At 40.7% G+C, this 21866-nt stretch overlaps 1 protein-coding gene across 2 annotated transcripts in view; it reads left to right on the top strand.

Annotated features, from left to right (window-relative positions):
- Window positions 1–21866, top strand: part of nup214 (nucleoporin 214) — a 180962-nt gene that overhangs the window by 112484 nt on the left and 46612 nt on the right. Inside the window, exons 26-29 of one of the 2 annotated variants that reach the window (XM_047018075.1) lie at window positions 2516–2585; window positions 2997–3087; window positions 18236–18291; window positions 18661–20256. In XM_047018075.1, coding sequence (XP_046874031.1) covers window positions 2516–2585; window positions 2997–3087; window positions 18236–18291; window positions 18661–20256 — 1813 coding nt within the window. The remainder of the gene's footprint in view (window positions 1–2515; window positions 2586–2996; window positions 3088–18235; window positions 18292–18660; window positions 20257–21866) is intronic. The other variant, XM_047018076.1, reaches the window with a different exon arrangement.

Genomic DNA, 21866 nt, shown 5'->3' with positions numbered 1-21866 from the left:
TTATTGATGAAATGGCTAATTTGCCAATTTGCTCCGACTTCTCGATAACCTAGTTAAATAAACACTCGACGACGATTTCCACACAGACGGTTTTTCTAAGGTCGTTTATGACCAAAAAAAACGTTGCGCCACCTACTCTTCTGGCGGTGGATTTGTTTTTAGTACCCACAGCCTACGGAGAACCATAAACAAAGTCTATCCGTCCGTATCCGTCCGCCCGACCATCCGTTAATGGAGTCGGAGTAGCATATTGCGGCCTTGAGTCGATCCTGTTTGCTTGCACAGGGATTTTCTACGCTAAAGCTACGGTATACACCAGCAGATCCAAAACTCAAGAATGCCGCGGCCTGATTTTAATCCGGAAAATCTTCTGCGGCCCACCCAAACCTTTAGTCACAACTCTGATAAACACATAAACTAGGGATGATTAAATGACCTTAGGAATTTAACCGATAAAAAATGTAATAACCGACAATGTATGTTTTGTATAGCATTTTCTCCGGAGCTCATATAGGCTATATTAACTTTTATTCTACAAGAGGGCACCCCATTTGACATAGTTTTGTTTGGCGACTTCTTTTGTTGAATAAGGACAGGCAGACAAGAGCCGTTTCGAGCGAGAGCCTTATTGTTTTATTAATCTGTTCGTTCAAATTGTTTGTTCTTCACCGATTAATGTTTCACATAACTAATGTGCCGCTAGAAATTTTCAAATAATACTTAAACTGAGAAAAAGACGTGCGTTTTATATCTTATTATTTATCAATCAATTATTGATTGTTAGCGTGCTTGGTGTAGCGGGGTTTGCACGGTTAAGATTAGCAATACTTAATTTATAATAAAGTATCTAGTTCTTGGGGGCACCAACTCTGAGTTGTTTAAGGGACAGAGGAAACCTTATTGAATAATATTGAATAAGAGCACTCGTATTAATCAGTCTAATCTTAAGTAGTGAATTCCATGAAAGTACAGCAGATCAGATAACGTGAGGGATAACGCGAGTATTATAAACAATTATTTATTTTACGAAAATGTTATTATGAACAAATACCAGAGAAGTTATAGGTTAGTTGAGTTGAACAGTATACAGTAGGTCCTAAACTATGATTAGAGCGGAATACAAGGTGGTGGGTTGAGAGCGCGTGGGGACGGAAAGAGAGAGTGAGATAGACTCCCTCCATTGTTCTCCAGAAGCCTATGTTAACTAATCCTAACGAAGGTTAGGTTAAATCATTTGCAAACAAAAATCAAACGTAACTAATTAAATCACAATATGGCAATGTTCACAAGTAAGAAATGTAGCAATATCGAAGTTACTGTTGTCATTTTGAAGAAGAAGAATCAAAGTTCCGTTCGTCGTTGTCAAACGGTTAGATCAAAGGAATCTTTCGTTAAAGTTGCTGGTGGTCCAGTGAGTTGCTGATTGAGAAGGATAGGTCAGATGTGTCGCGAACACGTCCGGTGAATCCTTGCGAAAAAGCAAGGTTTGCTTGTGCGTCTGGGTTTTATAATCTTTGCAAAAGGGGGGTATCATTTTGGAGGTGAACTCTTTGATTGGTCAGTTACTCCCACCTGGCCGTCCATCCTGAGATTGAAGTATGGGTGTGAAGTGGTTGATAACTTTTCAGAGTTCAGCTATTTCAAATGTCCATGTATTGCTTATACTTCAAAATATAACAATACAACATTAATAAATGGTTAAGTTTGTAGATTAAAATCATTTTGACGTCAAGATTGACTGATTTATCATAACAAGAAAGGAAGTTACATTAAAACATAAAATTATATCAACACAGCATTAAAGGGAAAGCATGCATTATAACACATCAACTACTGTCATTGAAATAGTATCCATGAGCCATGTAGTCCTTGAGAATGTTTGTAAATCCAGAAAAGTTGGTTCTTCCTTAAAATCCTTTGTCTCCATACTGTAAGGCCATTTTGTTCTACATTCCGACCCCATGCTGGGCCAGAAGTTTTGAAGCTGGAGATAAGGACAAGGGGGAATACACCCTTTCTCCTTGTCGGGGGTAGGGGAAAGGTGTGATGGTACGTGGTTTGTCTGTTGGCTCTGCTACATTGGTTATGGAAAACGTAATCGGTTTAAAGTAAAATACACTCAATTCGCAACCCTAACGTTACAACCAGGGGGCTATTGCACAAAAGTAGAATCCCTTATCCTGGTTTTGCGCAATAGCCCCCAGGTCGAGGGTCTAGCCGCTACAGGAAAGAGCGAGACCACTACCCAACTTTGCGTTTGGTTTTTGTATTTAGACTATTTGGGGCTGGGAGAGCCATTTTCAGCCCAACCAATGTTACATACCCTATTTGGAGACCTTAAGGAACAGTGTGAAAAACCCAGTCAATCACCCCTTTAAGCTCTTAAAAATGGAAATGCATGCAAGCATGTGTACTGAGTGTCCCTACACTCTAGTGTCAGCTCTTTTTAGGATTTTTTAAAGCTTTGCAGACAAGCATGTTAATAACGCAGGAGGTTGGTTGTTTTTCTTTTCAGAATTCCACTCAAGGAATACTAAAGGTGTCCACAGAGGGTACGGCCGCCCCCCTTTCAGGGTTAGTGTTAGGCAAGTATATAATTAAACTTTATTTTTATTTTGTATTCATCAGACTTGCATGGTAAAACCTGACATTTTTGGGAACTGTTTGAGAACTGCAGAGCTGAGTAGAACTGGCCTACCAGTGTAAAGCTGTACAGCTCAATATAATTATACTGCAATACCGAAATTATAACAATTTAACACCAACTCATCATTTAACTTCTCAACAGATGGGGTTTATATTTGGCTTTCATTGTTAATATGACAAATTGTATTCATTAAATTAAATTATTATTTTTTAAATATAATTAAATTAATGACATACAGTGGTGATTTAATCATGTTGCTAGTGGTCAAATTATTTTCTCACAATTATCACTCATCCTCTTTCTGTCCACCTCTGTCTTTTTCGGCCTTCCCACCCCATATCCCTGCCAGGCGACGCCCCCAAACCAGATGGCCCAGTCCCCTCTACCGTGGCCCCATCTCAGGGGATGCAGAGCAGCAAGGCCTTCTCTTTCACAACCACGTGAGTCAAACTGCAGCCATGACCTTGTGGTGGTCAAAGTGCTCAAATCCTCCCTAAATACTGCAGAAAATAGTGATACTTTTATGACATCCTGGTTGTAACCAGTGTTAGTAACCTGTAAATTAACTTGTTACATTACAAGATTACTACCATTAAAAATGATTTAGTTAGTGTTACCTACTGAGAAAAGTAACTTGTTAGAGTACTTTTGAGCCACCAAAAATAAATGCACGTGTGCAGTATGGGGTGTAATCAGTGTCAGCGTAGCTGCACACAGGGCGTTCACCGCGTACCTGATACGGGTGAATTACTCGTGGGCTACTCTTTTGAGTTCTACAAAGCGTGGAATGAATACTACACCTAAAACCCCTTTGCAATACCATACGCATGTTATTGTCCAGAGGGTGCCTAGCTTAATGTACATGTACCTTTTATTGTAGCTTATTACCTCTACCGTCATTGCATAGGTTAGTTCATATGGAGGATTATAGGGCCCCCAAAAAATAAAAAATACTTGGATAAATAAATAATTATATAACACAAAGCTTAAATAATTATATAATGAAATGCCTAATTGACATTCAAAATATATAAATTACAAATTAAATGAGACACTAAATATATAAATGTTAGATGTATTTGTATATATATATATATATATTTGAGTTTTAATGTGTTCAATGTGTTTATTTATCCTTACATGTATTTATTTATCCTTACATTTATCCACGGTGTAACTTGCTGCAGCAAAATAAATCTGTTGTCTGCGTCACCAAGTCAGGGTGCTGGTTTAAGCCTCTGATTGGTGAATGAACAGTATTACACACTAGGCTGGCTCAACCAGTCGATCAAGCTTTCTTCGATCTAGAGGGATCCACTATCGCCTCACTCTGCAGCTGCTAGGGGTGTGCGATACTGCAAAATGTGGTATTGATCCGATACCAAGGACTAAATACAGGGCCATACGGCGCCCCTGCCAATACCAATATTACTGATTTGCAATGAATTTAGGTTCCTAATAGCCACAGGAATGAAAGAATCTCTGGCACGACCAGTTCTTAACCTAGGTAGCCTAAAACTACGAACAGAAGGGAGCAAATCAAACTCTCCGTAAAGTGGGTATTCAGGGCAGTTTAAAATGTGTTTAGCATTACCCATAACCCGTTTATCGTATATATCTTGCAACTGGGCTAACTGTACCCCAACCACCTTAGATGCTACATTAACCAGCTTTGTAAGCTTACGCTTGCTGATCATTGGAAGACCACTGTACCATGCCAAATGTCAAGACAGATTCAATAAAACAAAGTCATCAAAGTTGTGCACACCCTGAATGATTTCATTTTCCTCAAAAAGAAAAGTCTCTGTTTTGACTTTTTACAGACAGCCTCAGTATTGCTCTCAAAAGATAATTTGTTGTCAATGATGGTTCCTAAATATTTATATTCAGCTACAATGTCAACATTCTTTTTATGAATAACAGTGTGCGGAACATTGTGCTGTGACTTACGGAAATCAAAAATCACATCCTTGGTCTTAGAAACATTGATAATCACACCAAGCAATAAAATAAATAAATGTGAACACGTTAAAACGTAAATATATATATACATACACACAAATACATGTACTATTTATATATTTAGTGTCTAATTTAATTTGTAATTTATATATTTTGTATGTGAAATAGGAATTTCATTATATCATTAGTCATTTATTTAAGCTTTGTGTTATATAATTATGATATTTATCCAAGTTTTGATTTATTTAATTTTGGCCCCTATAATCCTCCATAAGTTCACAGGTCATCATCTAGCATCTGGCAGGCTAATAACAGCAATGACAGATGCAACAGCTTTTACTGCTCTTTATTAACGAACAAAGTCAACAAAATCAAGAGGAGCTGAATGCATACAGCCAAACAAGTGCATACACAATTTTGTTGTTGCAATTCAGTCGATAATGGTAGCATCTCCTCAACCATGTAACCAGCTACATTTCCGAGTGACAGCTTTAGCCAAACTAAAAGCTGTTGCTGTTTCGGCAGGGGAGATTCTATACCATTTCAAGTGGGGGGGAATAAGATGGGGGATGTTGTACTGTTAGTGGAGCCAATTATTACATTAAGCTTTCCCAAAACCTGTCAAGTCAATTTTTTGTTGTGTAACTTATCTTTTCTAAAGCTAAGTAAGAATTCATTCCCCTCAACCATTGTGATGTGGCACAGGGTGTATCCAATTTCCATGATAGAGCTATACATAATTTGGCTTTCAGAAAACAAATATACTGTAGAGACCTAACTTTTTGAGGTAGTGAAGTTCTCTGGATAGAGATTCAATAGGCACATTTAGGGCTGGGTGGTATGACGGTATATACTGTGCGATGGTAGAAATGCGCCTACCGGGAGAGATTTGGCTATACTCTTTCAACCGCGGTATACTTTTCTTTTTTTCAGGTTGTTGTATTGTATATAAGCCATCATATGAATCATTGTTGCGATATTTAGAATTGTTGTTTAACTTTGATTTGATTTGCTATTTTGATTTGACCTTGAAGCACATTTGCGTTGGTCTGACTGTCTGGTCTGAATTTTCGATGTGGAGTGTAAAACAGAAAGTGTACCACATTCATGCCGATGCTAAATAATTATATATTTGATGAACCATTCTGCAGGTAACCAATTCGATTTGTTCAAGTTTCATGTCTCGTGCTGTAAAATTATTGTTGTAAAATTACACTGGTGGCGTTGCTACCATTCTTGATCTAGGATGACGAGTGAAGGCTAACTAATTACTAACTTAGAGTGAGCTCATGCCTGGAAATATCAAACTGAGGCTTTACGTATCGACCAAGCTTTAACGAGGTTGATACGCTGAAACCGAAGTTAGATATGGATAGTAAAACTCAGACTGATCGCTTTTGCTCATTTTGAAATTTTCGTCTGAGGGTATTACGGATCCGTATTGAGCTGTTAGAAGGTAACCACGCGGATGGTATGACTGCGCATCAGCCAATCGGAACGCTCGTACTGTCGTTGCCTTTAAGTAATAGCCAGTAACGTCTTGTTTTACACATTTACAGAACAATTACTATACCGTGATATATACCGTAACCGTGATAGAAAATTACTCATACCGTGATAGAAGATTTTGGCCATATCGCCCACCCCTAGGCACAATTTAGGACTAAGACCAATGATTTGGCTAGCAAGGTCCAACACCTTCCTTTAAAAAAGAAAGTATCTTTTGACATTCCCACATGCAATGAAATAAGGTACCTTTTTGATCTTTACATTTGAAGCAGGTATCAGGTATGTTTGGACTAAAGTGGTGCAATTTAGCTGGTGTTATGTACAATCTACTTATCCATTTATAGTGCAACAGTTAGGAGTTTGTATTTATGGAATTGGGTCTGAGCTAGAAAACATGCTTCTGACCATTCCATTCTGAGAATTACATTCTCCTGCAAGTCCATTCGCCATGCTTGAAGTGAGCGTTGTGATGATTCTTCAGACTTGCTTACAAAAAGCTAATATAAAAATGAAACCTGTCCCCTAGAATGTAAAAACTTCAAACTGTAATCTTCTAGGGTGGATGGGGGGGAAGCTTCTGATCATTGCTCTGTCTGGAAAGGATGAAGCTTCTAAATTGTAGATATCATTTTTTTTCTTTTTTTTTTTTGCAGAAATCCCATATTTTGATTTGCTCTCTTCAAATGACATGAGAATCAAGTTTTAATTGTAAAGGTCAGCTACCTTAGCTATACCCTGGGCTGCCCAGATTTTAAACCCTGGGTCTGCTCTACCAGGTTGGAAGTCATCATTACCAAAAATTTGAGAACTGAGATGGTTTCGCCGTTTCCCCTAGATATGCAAGAGATTTCTGCCAAACCATTAATGTATTTTTGAGAAAAGGATTTGTAGTATGTTTGAGTAATTTCTGTTTGTTAGCAGAGTAGATGTACAGGTTTAAATGAATGTTGATTAACTGTGCTTCTATGGTAACCCAAGCTGGAGGGTGGTTTCTCTCAAAATAAAGCATCCTTGCTCTGATTTGAGCTGCCCAGTAATACCACTTGATATGCAGATTTTCTGTGTACAGAGAAGCTGGAGTCTCTTGCTGTGGTCAAGAGGTCACGCAGCAGGTCTCGGACAATACACATGTAGATAGGAAAATGTGCACTTTCACCTTTGGAAAGAGCAAAATGCAGAAAATAGTACAAACGATGAGTGATGAACAAACCACCTGTGTGTTGTTCTCCCTGTGCATTAAGTTGTGGAATGTATACCGTTTAAGGACATGTTTGAGTGGTTACTATATTTGTACGGTCCAGCTCATATATAATGTCTACCTGAGAGACATGTTTCTCACTCATGCCTATCACTCTGTTGTGGACTGATGGTGTGATCCTAGTTCGATAGCTAATAAACGAAGTCTTCTTCGTTTATTTCAACTCTTTTGAAACTCTTTTTCATTGTAGTGCGTTCCTTGGCCCATCCTCCGACAGAAAATCATTTAACACCACTCAAGATTTGGTTGTTGTAAACCACCTCTATCATATGGTAAATACAATAGGGAAAGCCTGAGTTTGGGACGCTTATTGTTCCGTATAAAGTTGGAAAAAAGCTTTTTAAGAAAATTAAAGAGTGAGGGTGGAGGAGAAAGTGGAATATAATGAAAGAGATACAAAAACTTTGGTAAAATTAAAATGTTCAATACATTTGTCTGGCCAATCATAGAAATGGGTAGATTGTTCCATTTATTTATAAGTTGGGTGACCTTATGTGTTAACGCTTTGTAGTTATTAGGAACAATTTTGTCAGTGGTAGAGGCAATCTTAACACCCAGGTATGTGAAGCCATTGAGTGAAACCATAAAAGGATTATGAATTGGGGGGTGTAGTTGTTCCTTTTCATTCATGAATAATATTACAGATTTGGAGTAATTAATTTTGTATCCCTCAAAGGTGCCAAAATAGGAAATTAGGTCTAATAAAGCTGGTAAAGTCTGTTTCAAATTAGAGCAAAACAAAATTACATCATCAGCATACAGTGCTATACGATATTTCATATCTCATATCCTTATGCCTTTTATGCTAGTATGATTGCGAATTGCCATGGCAAGCGGCTCAATTGCCAGGGTAAATAACAGTGGAGACGGGGCAGCCTTGTCTTTATGCCCCTGTACAACTTAAAGGGTGCTGAAGATAGCCCATTTGTTTAAACAACTGCCTGGGGGTCAGCATAAAGTAGTCTGATCGGGCAGAGAAATTTCTTCTTTATGTTAAATCTTTGAAGAACCTCAAACAGGAAATGCCACTCCACCTTGTCACAGGACTTCTCGGCATCCAACGACAAAATAGCAGTGTCCATACATCCTGAATTATTAAATAGAAATATTAAAGGTCGCATGATATGCTGTTTTTGGATGCTTTTATATAGGCCTTAGTGGTTCCCTATTACTGTAACTGAAGTATCTTTCTCGAAATTCAGCCTTGGTGCATAATTACAGCCACTACGAGCAGTCCCACAATGAGGTTTCCTCAAAACGCACTGTTTCTGTGTTTGCAGAGGTGCACATTCAGTCATTTAAATGAGGAGAAAGGCGGATATCGCGCGCCATAACACCAACAGCAGAACGGTTATCCAAATAACAAAGTGTACAAAACTCACGTTACAGCGTTTGTATTTACACACACACTTGATGCCATCTACCTTTACTAGGGGTGTCACGATACCAAAAATTCAGTAGTCGGTGCCAATACCATTAAAATAACACGATTCTCGATGCCAATTTCGATACCATGGTAAAAAAAAAAAGAGGATTGTCTAAGATTCCATGTAGGCTACTTGAACCATGAACTTCTTTAAAATATTTGAAAAATAGCAAAATGTCCTACAAAGACATACAAAACATGTGCAATAGAGCATAGCACAACATAATAAAGTGCAATTAAGCCATTCAGCTAACAAGATGAACATGACATGAGTTTACCTTCTAAGCTATGGGCTAACGTTAAAACTACAGCTAACCTAAACTATGTACATAAGCCATTGTAACACACGTGCCCACCATCTCAAACATCATGTAACGTGTATTTTAGTATGACAGATTAAACAAACAGAAAAAGAGCATTCTTTGGATGTATTCAGAATTTCGCCGCGACTTCAACGAACATTGATTTATTTTGTATGATGCCAGATGTTAGCATCGGTGCTGCGCCTCTTCTGGAACTGAATCAGAACTTGCCTTGAATTCTTTAAACAAATCCAGATGACGATCTTTCAGGTGCTTAGCTAAATTGGAAGTATTCCCCCTTGGTCTGAAGACTGCGGTTGCATTTTTTGCATAATGGCTTCTGCGGATTAATTATAACGCCACGGTCATCTGCCTCAAACGCAAACTACTTTTTTTGCCTTTCTTGTCAACTAGTCGAAGCGGGGCAATCGCTAAAGCAGCAATTCTTGTTTTTCTTAATGTAAACGTCGACTGGAACACTCCTGAAGACGCAGCACCGATGCTAACATCTGGCATCGGCGCTCACGGTACTTACGGTGCTTCAAAAAAATGGGCATCGTCGGTGTTTTGTTATTTTAGCATCGGAAAGCCCTAACCTTTACATTAGCGACAGTAACTCAGCTGGCTCGTAGCCCCGTTGCTGTAAGATGCCTTGAATTTGCCCATTCTCATCTGATCACCCTGGTTTGCAGAGGTGCACACTCATAATAATTTAAATGAGGAGAAAGGCGGATATCGCGCGCCATAACACCAACAGCAGAACGGTTATCCAAATAACAAAGTGTACAAAACTCACGTTACAGCGTTTGTATTTACACACACACTTGATGCCATCTACCTTTACATTAGCAACAGTAACTCAGCCGTTAGCTGCAGAGCTAATGTTACAGCCACATTCTAAGGGTAGCAAGCTATGTAACCATATACAGTAAAGCAACAAAATGATATAGCGTTAGTTAACTTACTTGTCCAAGGTTTGTAGCTTGACCAAGGAGATTTAGTAATGATCCAGAATTTAATTTCAGCAAGGCCAGCTTTGTGTTGGCTCAAGTTGAGGAAACGGTCGTGGCTGAAATGTTTGGCGCAGACATACAAAAAGTTGTGTCGGCACATTTCCAGCGAAAATAAAATTGAGACTGGTTGTGCAGAGGCTTGGATGAAGGAGCTAAAAATACTTTTGTTTTGATTTGTACATCCAAACACTGAGCAACTGTTATGTTCGTTCATTTGCTAGTCATGATGTCTCTCCAGGAAAAAACGATATCGCACTTGCCTTTGCACGATCGTAGCTCAGTTTTTCATGGGCGGGCCAGATTATCTGGGCGGGCAAAGCAGAGAGAAGGGCGGTAGCCTGGCTCCTTGCGACGTCACAAGGAGGAGATTTTCAAACCAAGCGTTTGAGCCTTCATTTTTTGTCAAAGGTGGAGAAGAACGCGCAGGGCTTGGTTTACACCTATCAAAAATTCTAGCCACTGGGGGACCAAAGGCAGGCTAGGGGAACTCATATTAATGATTAAATAACCTCCTAAAGTGAAGTTTTCATGTCATGTGACCTTAAATAACTAGTCTTATATTATGAAAACCTCGTCGTCCATGAACGAAGCCGTTTTGGTCAGAGTGCACCATTTGTGGTAGAAGTGTATGTAACCCTCTGGCTAATGCTTAGCAAAAAGAAATTGAGATTGTTATTAAGAAGTGATATTGGTCTATACGATCCACAAAGGTTAGATGCTTTACCTGGTTTAACAAAAGTGTGATTACTGCCATATTTAGAGATGGGGGGGAAGCACCCACTATCTAAGGAGTCTTTATACATTTAAAGTAAAGGTGGCAGTAGCGCTTTAAAGTAAAGCTTTATAGATTTCAATGGGAATCCCATCCGGGCCAGGCGTCTTAACCCCCTTCATACTCTCAGTGGCTGCAGACAATTCCTCAAAGGTTATGTCAAGGTCTAAATCAGCCAGGAAGTTTTCATCAAGAGCAGGGATGCAAACAGCGCGCTTTTCGGCGCCTCCGCGCTTTTGTTCACGTCAGTTTGGGTGACTTGCGCGAATCGTACAGATCCGAAGAGGTTTTTTTTTTAAGGGGGGGGGGGGGGGTTTGACTATAATTGCACCAACAGTAATTCTGGATTGCCTCCATCCAACAAATAAATAGGAAATAAGCAAGTCACCAGTAGCCAATGCGCGCAAGCGTGAACCACTCAGGGTTCGTACGGTCATGGAAAACCTGGAAATGTCATGGAATTTTTAAATGGTTATTTCCAGGCCTGGAAAAGTGCTTGAAAAAAATTAAATCCCAAAAGTTTTGGAAAAGTCATGGAAAGTTGTTATAATCATATTTTCATGTTGTTCATTTACGCTGAGTTTTAAATAATTCACATGCGTTTAAAAGAAATACGTTCAAAATATAAGCAGGCATACGCTCTCATACTAACTGAAAAGTAGATGGCCATAGCAACAGTAACTCAGAGAAGCGCAAGGGATAATTCAAAATGCCAGGAAAGTGTAGCTTTAACGATGCTTGGCTACAAATGGAAAGATACATTAAACAGACAAAGACCCGGTACGAGCAAAATGTCGGTTGTGTGGTGGAAAATCATTCGACATTTCAAACATGGGAGAGGCGGCATTAACTAGCCATTCCAAAGGTAGCAAACATCAGAGCGCTGCTGCTAGCAAAGTTTGACGTTGAACTTCATAGACGTTGAACATTCTTTAGGCTTCAAATCAGCTGACGTCGCTAAGCAACGGAGTACGCTGGGGTTGAAAAGTTACCGGACTGCTTGCGGAGTGCTACAAAAGATGTGAATCTGAGGCAAAAAGGCCACTTCCATTGACAGCGGTCAAATATGCATAGCAAAGTTCAAATGTAAAAAAAATTGTTCACCGAAGAACGTTGGGAAGCCCCATTTAGGTGAATGGAGCATTCTACAGAATTACGAACAGCCGTGTAATACAACTTTTTAACGTATACATCAAGATTTCACAAAAAGTGTGGTCATGGAAATTTGGTTTAAAGTCATGAAAAAGGCATGGAAAAGTCATGGAAATCCGTTGGTCAAAATGTGTATGAACCCTGACCACTAGTGTTTCTTCTTGCTGCATATCTTTTACTGTCTGCGGTGGGTACTCAATAAACGAACTCCGGTCCGGATGCGGACCGCAATACCTAGACGCAATTCATTGGTGCGTGATTTTGTGCTATAGCCTATATTTTTTTCCTACTAGATGTGCTTTATATCTTCCGTGTCCAATCTAAAGCTCCAATCAGGAGCTATAATAACTGTAATCCCCATGACAACTCACTCACTCAATGTTGGCGTGACAACACCCAGCAAAAAGTTGATTCCGAAAATCACAAATTTCAGACAGAATGGACTGACAAGTACGCATTTGTGTTGCCGGTGGGGAGCACAAAACCGATGTGTTTAATCTGCAATGAGACGGTTGCCCTTGTCAAAAGTGGTAGAGCTAACTAGCGTTCGTCATATAGTTTTTGTCTATCGGAAAATAGTCTGTTGGAATGTTCAGAATCACGTGATGTGTGACGGTACTCTGTGGGGCCCGCTTTCGAACGATCACATATATGTGACGCTACTAATTAACGGGTTAAACATTCCACAACTTAAGGCATAGGAAGAACAACACACAGGTTTTTCAGTCATCACTCATCATTCTACTATTTTCTGCATGTTGCTCTTTCCAAAGGTGAAAGTGCACATTTTCCTATATATATGTGTGTATTGTCCGAGACCTGCTGCGTGACCTCTTGAGCACAGCAAGAGACAACTTCACACGTATAGAAAACCCGCGGATCACCACTCCTGTTGTTACCGAATGCCGATATAATAAAAAATGCCTGATTGGTTATTATCTATTACAATGGACTACAAATTTTAAATATTGTTTGTTTAACATGCAAATCAGCGTACTATTCACTGCCTGAAAAAGTGCAGCATGCAAACTTGCGTAGAAGCCAAGTGGGGAACGGTGCAACAGTGAAAGATTGTGTTCTCTTGGCCGGAGAAGATAATGTAATTCGATTTGGATGTGATTCTTATAATAGGCATATTAATTTTACAACCCAGCGCGTGTTAACATGAGCGAAGTAGACCAGCTTATGGTTTTCAGGTGGTAGGCTACATCATATTCATCGTCGAACTATGAAAAATAAAACGTTGTTGGCAGAGTTTGCATTCAACGTTTTTTGAGTCACCCGGTACTTTGTAAATGTAAATGAAATGCTGCCATACCACAGATTTCTGTGCCATTTTGCCTAATAACACCGACAAAGTAGGCTCTGGCAGAGTTTGTAGTTCGGCATCCAATTGTGCTCGTGCCGTGTGCAAAGAACAAACAAAACAAAGCACAGATTAACAAAAGGTAAAACATTAACACCTTTTCTTTTAAATATATATATTTTTTAGTTGCTTTATTTGTCTTAAATAATATAATCTACAATTTCTGTAGAACATTTCTTTAATTCAGCAATGGTGACACAAGTCATTGGGTCAATTTAAGTTAGCAGATTTAACCCAATTGAGAGAATTTCACATTGAATAATAAGGCAGGGCTCCAGACTAACTTTTTCCCTTGGTTGCACTGGTGCGCCTAACTTTTTTTATTTAGGTGCACCAGCACAAAATTTAGGTGCACCCCAATTTTTCCTTGCGTCGCCACAATTTCAAGGTCACCTTTTTATCACGCTCCATATACATTCATATATTATGTAAATGATCATAAACAAGAATAAGGTGTAGGCAAGTATTGGTTTTATTTGAAGCACAATTAAAATAAAAATCTTTCAAGTGCTTCACTGAGCTGCCAAACTAAAACATTGCAACAAAATAAAACATTTCAAAATAGAAAATGCTACTGACCTAACATTTCATGGCTCAAAGTCTTATAGCGGCTGTAGCGTGCCCTTTAGATGGCCAACACCTGTAATTTGGCTTTCTTGCCCTTTGGCCTTGGCTAAACCAGCTTGCCACACTCTTCCCTACCATCAAAATCCTAGCTCCATGGGTTAGCTCCATGGCCCAGTTCCGTTACTCAGGGGTGGACAATTAATTTTGAAAAGGTGCCACATGAGAAACTTGAAATGTGTTGGTGGGCCGCATCAACAATAACTTGAATTTAATTCTGCTCACTATTCATTTTCCCCCATTGTAAAAAGCAGTAAAGTATATATTTTGATTAACTGCTACTGGTTATTAGAAGAATAAGGATATTCTGTAATAATTTATATAAATATTTTACATGTTGGTCAATTAGGAAAAGACTATCGAAGTAACAGTAAAAACTAAAATGATCATTCAATCAGTGTTTCATTTTATTTGTAAATAGTTAATCTTCACAAACACTGAAAAGTTGTTTTGCAGTATGTTACAAGATATGCAATTGATCAACTTTATACCAAAAACCAATACTTTTTTTCAGTTCATTTTGTTCTGTGAGAGGAATCCAGTGGGTTTGAACAAGTGCATCGAAATCTGGCTGAATGTCTGAGGTGGATATGCGAAGGACAGGTGATGATCCGGGTCTGCAATTCAACTAGCAAACCATCACCCCGCCCCCACTGAATCAGTCAAGTTCTTATTATGTCCGCGTTAGTTATTTTCTTGAGTCCCTTAGTGCCGATTCAAATTATAATCCTTCAACACAGCAACTTAAGCGAACTAAGGACACAGCTTTGACTTTGACCTCGGTAAACAGATACTTAGAAGTCCATGTCTTGTTAAAAACTCTACATTCTGTATCAACCTTTCGTTTTTCATTTTCGAGGGCTAACCAACAGCCAGCTCTCCTGTCGGTGAGGTTGCGCAAGCGCACACATGTAAATCGCCTGATCACGAGTCTTTCAGGACTACATATTTACTAGCTCTCAACACATTTATTTTTAATTTTTGATTTACCTCACACGGGCCGGATTGGGACAGCCTGTGGGCCGGTTGTGGCCCGCGGGCCGTACAATGTTCAGGTCAGCCATAACTGATTCTCTGGTGCTCAGGTCGTAATTTCAATCACACAGCACGGAGCAGTGTAGGCCTACAGGAATACCTGGACCACAGCCAATCAAACGCAAAGACCCGCCCCATCTCTGTCTCTGATTAGTTTAGACCACGATACGATCCAACCATGAGTGTGAGTTCCGTCAAAGAAGAAACAAACGCTTCGTTCCTGGAAAGGCAGCGGATGCGAGGAGGTTAGGTGAACCGGGGCGACCTACGAAAATTTTTAGTCGCACCCGTTCACATTTTGGTCGCATTCTAGAGCCCTGTAAGGTATCTCCCATATTGGTCTTCATCCACATTGATGAGATGAAAAAGTAGGGAGTTATGTATCAGAGTGATAACCCCAAGTGAGTAAGAACTAGATGAAGCAGAAAAAACTCAACCTGGACATCTCCTCACATTCACTACATCTTGGTAGTGAAAGGTATTAAGTGCGTCTCCTGCAGAAAGACTATCTTAGCTTTTAGTAATCCTACTCATTACTTGCTTAAGCTTAGACCTCTTACATTCCAAGAGGTGAACTGGAGTTCAAATGGCTTGACATAATACTACATTGTAAGTGAGGGATGGAATTGAATATACAATAGAAAGAATATTTTAGAAAAAAAAACTTAAAATGTAAAGATAACAGGGTGTACTTCTCAAACAAACAAAGTACACGCTTCCCTCCCCTAGATCACACTTCCAATAGACCCCTGAACAGAGTCTGACTATGGAACTAAGCTGGTCCACACACATGACGAGGAACAGCCTGGTCAGCGATCATGTTGGAGCTCCATGCAAAATGTTAAAAGTTAATTTATTGTGTATTGCAATCAGAAGTAGCCACTTTGCAGCTAAACATAAGGCTTAAATTAACAGTTTTAAACAGTCCAGGAAAAGATTACCCTGCCCGTATTGCGGCTGCATTCTTTAAACAGTCCAGGAAAAATAAAGTTACCTGCATTGTGTCAACACTAAACACATTAGCCTACTCAGCACCCAACGTTGCCCAGCTTTGCTCAGACTTAAATTATTGCACAAAAGCCTCCACTTCTGATGCAGTGTCGAAAGTCTGCCGTCTTCCCAATAGGGTGAACAGACGTCTGCATTTTGTCCGTACAGTCTGGTTTTCCAGCCCTTTGTCCGGGCCGCTGTTGCTTGTCCTCCTTTTTGACCCTTCCTGCCCACCGTTGCAATTTACCACTCGCGTAGGCTTTTAGATGCCAAAAAGAAAGACCTCCTTCAAACCTACGTGGAGTTTAGAACTCCACCTTTAAGAGCAGCAAAGATCAATATAATGCCTTCTGTAAGCTCTGTCGCATTGATATGGACGTGAGTAGTACTAGAAGGGGGAAAGGGGCTTTAGAGCAGCATGCCTGCGCTACACAACGGCACAAGGATAATGCTAGTTCAAGGGGCGAATCTAGGTTCCTACTTTTGGGGGGGGGCTAAGCCCCTAGATAAAACCTATTATTTTTCTTGTGACCCAGCAAAACTATGGGGGTCTGGGGGCATGTTCCCCCAGAATAATTTTTTCAAATATCCTTTTAGTGCAAATCTAGATGTAAAATATGTTTTTGTGTTATAAATTTTTTTTTTTTTGGGGGGGGGGGGGCTAATGAAACTTTGAGGGGGGCTCCAGCCCCTAAAAAACTGCTGCTGAACTGACCAAATTATATACCAGATGGGTCAAATGGCTGAGCGGTTAGGAAGTCAGGCTATTAATCAGAAGGTTACCGGTTTGATTCCTTGCTGTACAAAATGACGTGTCCTTGGGCAAGGCACTCCACCCTACTTGCCTTGGGGATAATGTCCCTGTACTTACTGTAAGTCGCTCTGGATAAGAGCGTCTGCTAAAATAGACTAAATGTAAATATATTTAAATTTCTATTACAATTTAAATAGTTTGGGAAATGGTCTTTTTTTTTTTTTGACTAACCCCTTTTTGGGTGTGTCCTCCTTTTAGACCCTTTGTTCTCCTTTTTGGATCCAAGTGTCCTCCTTTTCAGGGTCATGCTTCTGGTCACCCTATCCCCTGATGGTCACCAGAAGTGTAGCTGGGTGAATTATTCTGTAACGCAGGTCGCGGATTGAAAGGGAGGCCAGTTCTTTCTTTGCTGAATCGAAGACTTTTCTACGTTTTAGCAGATGTCGGTATGTCGGTAAAAAGCATGAAATTGTTATCGTCGACCAGTATCTTTCTCTTGATTCTTGCCGCTTTCATCCCTCGAACCTTGTCGGCGTGGTTCAGAAACTTCATCAACACCACTCTGGGTCGTGCAGCGGTTTGTTGGTTCCCATCCTTACTGTTGATTCTACCAACTCGATGTGCCCTTTCTGTAAGCAATGGCCCAGTAAAGTTGATTTCACCAAGAGCTTCAGGTATCCACTTTTCCTTATGTTAACTCAGGCAGACCCACCAACCACACAATCGAGCGGTGTGCTCGGTTTTCCGAGTCATCCACCTTAAGCAGTAGCTCATCCATAGCATAAATTTGCTTTGCTGGTGGTCTGTGTTTTTACAGATGTTAAGTCATCTTCTTTGGTGCAAATTCGGTCCTCAGCTTCGGTCATTCGGCCAGTCAATGCCTTTAATTTGCCTTGCACTCCCTGAATAGCGCCCGATAGCCCATCAAACCTTGACACCAAATCTTCCTTCATTGTGTGAATAGCGTTAAGAATTTGACCAGGGCTAATTGTGTCGTTGTCGCTAGTATTGGAACTAATTAGCTTCGTTGGGCTGGAGGAGCCGTCGGTTGGTTTAGTGGACTTTAAAGTCTTTGGTTGCGGTTTCGTTGGCATTTTAGCTGTTTGTTGTGTTTAGGGATCAGTAGTAACTGTTAGGTAATTCTTAGTGACTTCCTGATTACTTTTCTATGAATTGTACATGGGAGCTTTCTGTCATACGTCTACCTAGCAGCGCGCCATAACCGGAAGTCTCACGTTTTTACTCTTTACAACAAAAGAGTAATCTGAGTACTCAAGCATTACACATTACCCCCAACAACAAAGTTTTGAGGAAATCCTTTTTGACACTGTTAGTTTGAAAGGTATACAGTACATTAAAAGTTCTCTGACACAGCATGTGTGTAATGCTTCCTGATTACTCTCTGAATTTTGGGGGGTTTGACAGGTCTATCAGTGGCTTCAGTTTCTCATCAGTGACCCAAGAAGCTGCAAACTCTCAAGGTAACACTCATATGCAAAACCTTTTGATATCCATAAGTAGATCCTATAGTTGATTTTAATATCTATATATTATAGATTTTAAATAATAAATAAAAGTTATTTGCTCATTTGATCAACACAAGCTAAGAAAATGCAGCAAAGTTGAGTAAGTAAATGTTATAACCATTTTTGTTTCTCGGTATCTCCATTCTCTCTTCTTTGTTTTTGTCTGTTCTGTTCCTTATCTCACTCTGTCTCTCGCCTCCTCCTTACTTTCACTGCCTCACACTCTCTATCCTTAATTTATTTATGTTTTTTATGTCTTTCTCTTTGCCTTGCCCATTTTTTCTCTATCCCTTCCCCTCTCCCTCCCTCCGTCTTTCTTTGCAGTGAAGGATGTGGCTAAATTCTCCTTCAGTGGTAGCAGCAATGCGGGCAAGATGTTCTGCAAAGTGGAAGAGGGGCCTTTCTCTTTTACCCCCAATTCCACCTCACCAGCCTTGGAAGGTGACAGTTTGCCCACTCCCCCTCCAAGCATGTCAGGGGAGGCTGCCCGGCCATCTTCCATCAGCCCTGCACTCCCAGTGGAGCCCCAAGGGCCCAAAGTAAGGGGGGAGACCCTGGGGATTTTCTCTGGATTGAGAGTAGGCCAAGGTGACGAGGAAGCTAAAGATGTCACCAAGCCATCTGCTTTCAGTTTTGGACAGCCCAACAATGAAGGCGGGCTAGATGTAAGTGCTGGAGCGGTACACTTTCATTTTGGAGCAGCCGTACAGCAAGGAAAACCAGCTGAGGTTGAGTCTGAAGCTAAAGACTTGTCCAAGACCACCAAACCACCCGAACCATCAGCAGCCAAGCCTAAATTCTCGGGGGCCTCTGCAATGACAACATCCTTTTGCAGCCTCTTGGCAACGGCCATTCCCTGTTCTTCCCCCAATCCAGAGGAGAAGCCCAAAGCCCCCACACCTCTGTTGGACCCTACCCTGTCCCCAGAACGCGAGCCATCCCTTGAACCTCAGAGAGAAGACACTCCTCCCCTCTCTGCTGGTTCTGTCTCTGCAGGTGACGTACCCCCCACCATCAACCCCGCACTCACTGCCTTGATTTTTGAAAAAACCTCAACGCTCCACGTCGCAACCCCATCATTGGCCCCTTTCCTGCCAGTGTCAGTCACCCCGCCTACTAAGGGTGGCATCACTCCACTCTCCCCCATCGTCAATCCTGAATCAACCCAAGAAACCGCTCTGACTCCAATTCCCTCTCCTCCCCTAACTCTGGAATCTGCCCCACCACCACCTCCCTATCACCCCCTCGCCACCTCTGAAAAGCCTGGGTCTATTTGTGCCCAGCCCACTCCTCCTGATGACACATCCATGGCAGTCCCCAACCTCACACTTGTCATCAATACTGCCGCCCCCACTGCCACCACCCTCACCCCGACCATGGCTAACATTGCGCCTATATCCTCGGCCTCAGTCTTTGAGCAGCCTGTTTTGATTCCAGCCTCCTCAGCCCCTGCTCCAGCCCTAGCCTCGGCCGCGACCAGCTTCTGCACTCCCAGCTTTGGTGCCAATACCGGAGGAGGAGACTTTGGCACCCAAACCTTATTTGGACAGGGGGGTGGGTTTGGACAGCCTGCCCCTAATACAACTGGCTCTGCTGCCAGCTTCGGCTTCGGCCAGTCGGCATTTGGCCCCAGTCCTGGATTTGGTCAACATGTGGCAACTGCCACCCCTGTAGCAGCATCCAGTAGTGCCACTACAACCGCTGAAGGGAGTTTGTTTGGAGGCCCCATTGCAAGCAATGCCAGCTCTTTCTCTTTTGGCACCTCCAACAGTGCCAGTACGGCGAACAGCACAGGGATTTTTGGGCAGAGTGCCACCCCGGGCTTCGGACAGCAGAGTTCTGGGTTTGGGCAGGGGTCTGTTTTCGGGGGCAACACCACCACCACGTCTTCTACTGGGTTCAGCTTCGGACAGCCCTCAGGTGAGTGTGTGTTTTAAAGAAGGATGTGTTTGTGTGCTGTGCAACTGTCTGTGACTTAATTAAAAGTTTTTGGAGGCAACTTTATGGGTTGTCAGTCACACACTTGTGTGCAAATTGCTTCACAGGAGTGACTGAACCCTGTAAGACTCCTTGTTGTAATATTACAACGTCACCGTTAGCGCTCCCAAAAAAAACATTTTCCCCCAATTCTTTTTTTTTTTTAAGACCACATTTTCATATGCCATTGGTTACTAAATGTGTATATAGATCTGGCTATAAGGCCATGAACTCATTCCACCTGCCAACTTTCTTGGAAGCGAATCTCCTTGTTTCATTTGACTGGACATATCAACATTGAAGTAAGTAAATTCCATGAAATATTTTTTGGGGTGATTGTTAGAATATGTAGGTCATGTAAAGACTAAGTTATTGTGGAATTGATGCATCACATTTGATTTTCTGCTTGTTTTTTCTTTGTTGTAATTTTACAACGTTGGGTCAAAATGGTAGCTAAAATAGCAATTGCACCATGCACTCTACATGGAGACATTACACTTCTCAAATGTTCAGTTACAGGATAAATACCCACAGAAATATAATGTATTGGATGATTCACACTTTACAAATGGGCATTTGTTTTCATTTTCAGTTTTGACCAGATTTGAAAATGTATAAATCAATGGGCCCTTATTCTCGAACATGTTCTTAAGTTTCTTCTGAATTGTTTCTTAAGGGCTTCAGAAAAACAACATAAGAAAAAGACATTCGCCAAATTCACGAACGCGTGAAAATGTGTTCCTACGCAGCAGAAGTTTACTGAGCTGTGCTCCCCGGGAAGAGTTTAAGTTGAAAGCGCGTCCTTGTGCTCCTGAATTTGCATACATACACGCCCCGACAGCTCCTTACAAGGGCACGCAGCAGCAGTGACGTGTGTAGTCAGAATCTAAACAATTAGGAAAGCAACAGGAACGCAAGTTATGTCCAAGCAAAAAGCAACCGGTGCACAGGTGCAACATACCAGTAAAATGAGCAGTGGAATTGTTCTCCACTGGATCCAACAGTGTGCACATTAAGCAAGGTTCATTATTATAATTATTTAAATCCGAGGATGTCTGTTATGGCAAGCCGTTTTATCATTTAACCAATGAATTATTGACATCCAAAATTTGAATTATTGTTATCAAAAATACAATTTTTAGTTATTTTTTTAAAGTATGACAAGCCATGTTCTCATTTAACCAATGAATTGTTGATATCTAGAATTCGAATTGTTGAAATCCAGAATTGAATTCTTGATATCCAAAATTCGAATTATTGATATCCAAAATGCAATTCTTGATATCCAAAATTCGAATTCTTGATATCCAAAATGCAATTCTTGATATCAAGAATTCGAATTATGGATATCAAGAATTCATTGGTTAAATGATAAAACGGTTTGCCATAGTCTCTACAGTTGATGTGAACGCAATCACCAACGATTTGTCATAACTTCATTAACACTTCAAACACAGAGAGTTTTCTTAAATGCTATTCCTTTGATCCTTGTGGTTTTTTAAGGAATCTCATTTGAGACAACTCTGGCCGATTTACGACTGCTATTTCGAGTT

This window comes from Hypomesus transpacificus, unplaced genomic scaffold, assembly GCF_021917145.1.
Source record: "Hypomesus transpacificus isolate Combined female unplaced genomic scaffold, fHypTra1 scaffold_89, whole genome shotgun sequence".
Lineage (NCBI taxonomy): Eukaryota > Metazoa > Chordata > Actinopteri > Osmeriformes > Osmeridae > Hypomesus > Hypomesus transpacificus.
The sequence above is the reverse complement of the archived record's forward strand: the minus strand, read 5'-3'. Positions and strand labels throughout refer to the sequence as shown.